The sequence below is a fragment of the Austrofundulus limnaeus genome, unplaced genomic scaffold (assembly GCF_001266775.1).
Source record: "Austrofundulus limnaeus strain Quisiro unplaced genomic scaffold, Austrofundulus_limnaeus-1.0 Scaffold458, whole genome shotgun sequence".
NCBI lineage: Eukaryota > Metazoa > Chordata > Actinopteri > Cyprinodontiformes > Rivulidae > Austrofundulus > Austrofundulus limnaeus.
The window spans coordinates 211,022-213,717 of NW_013952860.1; the positions used below are offsets into that span (position 1 = coordinate 211,022).

The following is a 2,696-nucleotide window of genomic DNA, read 5'->3' on the forward strand; positions in this document are numbered from 1 at the left end:
GCTGGCTAAAAGCTAAAGTACCACAAAGTATCACAAGGCTAGATAAAAGCTAAAGTATCACAAGGTTAGATAAAAGCTAAAGTATCACAAGGCTAGATAAAAGCTAAAGAATCACAACGCTAGATAAAAGCTAAAGTATCACAAGGCTAGCTAAAAGTTAAAGTATCGCAAGGCTAGATAAAAGCTAAAGAATCAGAATGCTAGCTAAAAGATAAAGAATCACAAGGCTAGATAAAAGCTAAAGAATCAAAAGGCTAGCTAAAAGCTAAAGAATCCCAAGGCTGGCTAAAAGCTAAAGTACCACAAAGTATCACAAGGCTAGATAAAAGCTAAAGTATCACAAGGTTAGATAAAAGCTAAAGATTCATAAGGCTAGCTAAAAGCTAAAGTATCACAAGGTTAGCTAAAAGCTAAAGTATCACAAGGCTAGTTAAAAGCTAAAGTATCACAAGGCTAGATAAAAGCTAAAGAATCAGAATGCTAGCTAAAAGCTAAAGAATCACAAGGCTAGCTAAAAGCTAAAGTATCACAAAGTATCACAAGGCTAGATAAAAGCTAAAGTATCACAAGGTTAGATAAAAGCTAAAGATTCATAAGGCTAGCTAAAAGCTAAAGTATCACAAGGCTAGCTAAAAGCTAAAGTACCACAAGGCTAGATAAAAGCTAAAGAATCACAGGGCTAGCTAAAAGCTAAAGTATCACAAGGCTAGTTAAAAGCTAAAGAATCACAGGGCTAGCTAAAAGCTAAAGTATCACAAGGTTAGATAAAAGCTAAAGATTCATAAGGCTAGCTAAAAGCTAAAGTATCACAAGGCTAGCTAAAAGCTAAAGTACCACAAGGCTAGATAAAAGCTAAAGTATCACAAGGCTAGTTAAAAGCTAAAGTATCACAAGGCTAGATAAAAGCTAAAGTATCACAAGGCTAGCTAAAAGCTAAAGTACCACAAGGCTAGCTAAAAGCTAAAGTATCACAAGGTTAGATAAAAGCTGAAGATTTATAAGGCTAGCTAAAAGCTAAAAGAGAAAATTGAGAAACAAAGGGCTTTATTTTAATGCCGTGGTAAATGTTTGTCTCTGTCAGCTCATCTTACTCGGCTTTGGTTCTTCCTCGACCTCCGGTTTCTCTTCCTCTGGTTTCTTCCTGAAGTTCTTGACCTTGTCCACCAGACTGAGAAGTCTCCCCCTGAGTGAGGAGTCCACCTCCTCTTCCTCAGCCTCCTCCTCGATGTGGATACCTGCGTTAAAAAGTTAGCATTAAAATCCAGAAACGCACACGAAACAACAACATACTGTAATAAAAAGATAAAGTTCTCACCACAGTGAAGGAGGATGCCATTGTGGAAATTGGCCAAAGTTTCCCGCACCTCCTCAGGAACGGGACAGTCTTCATCTTCTGGACTGTGTTTGAAGTTGGTCAACAGAAGAACCTGCGGGACAAACAGAAACAAACTCATCAGAACCAGCTTGTTCAAACGAAAAATTAAAAAGAAGGCAAAAGCTAACTAAAAGCAGCAGAATGCTAGCTAAAAAGTGAAAGGTCAGCTAAATTAGCAACAGCTAATGGAAATCCTCCTGTAAAACACTCAGGTGTACTCTGGTTCTAGGGTGTCAGCGTCCACCCCGGTCGGTACCTGGTCTTGGGGTGGTGATCGGAACTCGCGGGTCCTTCGAGCCGTCTCGGCAGCCGACATGGAGAAGGCCCTCATCAGCTGGTTGTAACGCACGCGTTGRTTCTTCTGAACGCCCTGCATAAAGTTGTCGGAGTAGGCCACGATGGTCTCCACTCTGTGTCGCAGCTCGCAGTCGCAGAAGTACTGCAGCAGAGTGCACATCTGGAGGAGAAGGTAAGAAACCATGAGTTTTCTTATCGATRACGTGGATTAAACTGTTTCAAAGTTATATTAACCTGCAGCTTGACAGATTCTGGCAGCTTCATCTGAAGCAGTCCTTCCTCCAGACCCTCCTCTTCATCTTTGGCTTCTGTTTCCACCTCTGCCTCCTTCTCCTCCTCTGCTTTCTCTCCATCTATTTTACCTCCTTTGGCTTCTCCCTCCTCCTCCCTCTCACCTTCCTCTTTAGTCTCGGACTCCTCCCCCTCCTGCTCTCCTTTCTCCAGTTCCTTCTGCTCCTCCTCTTCCTCCTCATCACCCATTCCCTCATCCTCCAGTTCTTCATCCTCCGCCTCTTCCTCCTTCTCTCCTCCCTCCTCGGCCTTTTCTCCCTCCTCCTCCTCCTCTTCCTTCCCGCTGAAGACGTTGGGGTCGATCATCTTGAGGATGTGTTTGGTGTCTTCATCGTTGAAGATGCCCATGATGAGCAGGGTGCTGATGAGCTTCAGGATGGGGACGAAGTGGAACTCGACGCTGCCACCTACTGGATCACGCATGGCTTGGCTTCCATCCAGCACAGCCTCAGTTAGCATGTTGATAGCTCTGGTTTTTAGGTCCTGAAGATAAAAAAATAAACAAAACTAAAACTTAAGCTGAAATTGAGCTGAAAATATTTCATAGCAAAGTGTTAAAGTAAGCTCACTTTGAAAAACTGAAAGAAGCAAAAAAAAAAAAGCCTAACTTTGCAGAAAAACAGTAAAAAAGGAGCAGAAATCCTGTTGAAAACAACAAAAAACAGCTAAAAGCTAAGTGCTAAAATAACTGAATATAGCTGAAAACATCTGTAAGAAGCATAAGTAGAACAAA

General features: G+C 41.9%; 1 protein-coding gene across 1 annotated transcript in view; it reads right to left on the reverse strand.

The window, feature by feature from the left end:
* Positions 1-2,696, reverse strand: part of ryr1b (ryanodine receptor 1b (skeletal)) — a gene marked incomplete in the record, with an annotated part of 103,334 nt that overhangs the window by 63,067 nt on the left and 37,571 nt on the right. The window contains 4 exon segments of the mRNA XM_014025145.1: positions 1,092-1,235; positions 1,316-1,427; positions 1,632-1,832; positions 1,907-2,446. Coding sequence (XP_013880599.1) covers positions 1,092-1,235; positions 1,316-1,427; positions 1,632-1,832; positions 1,907-2,446 — 997 coding nt within the window.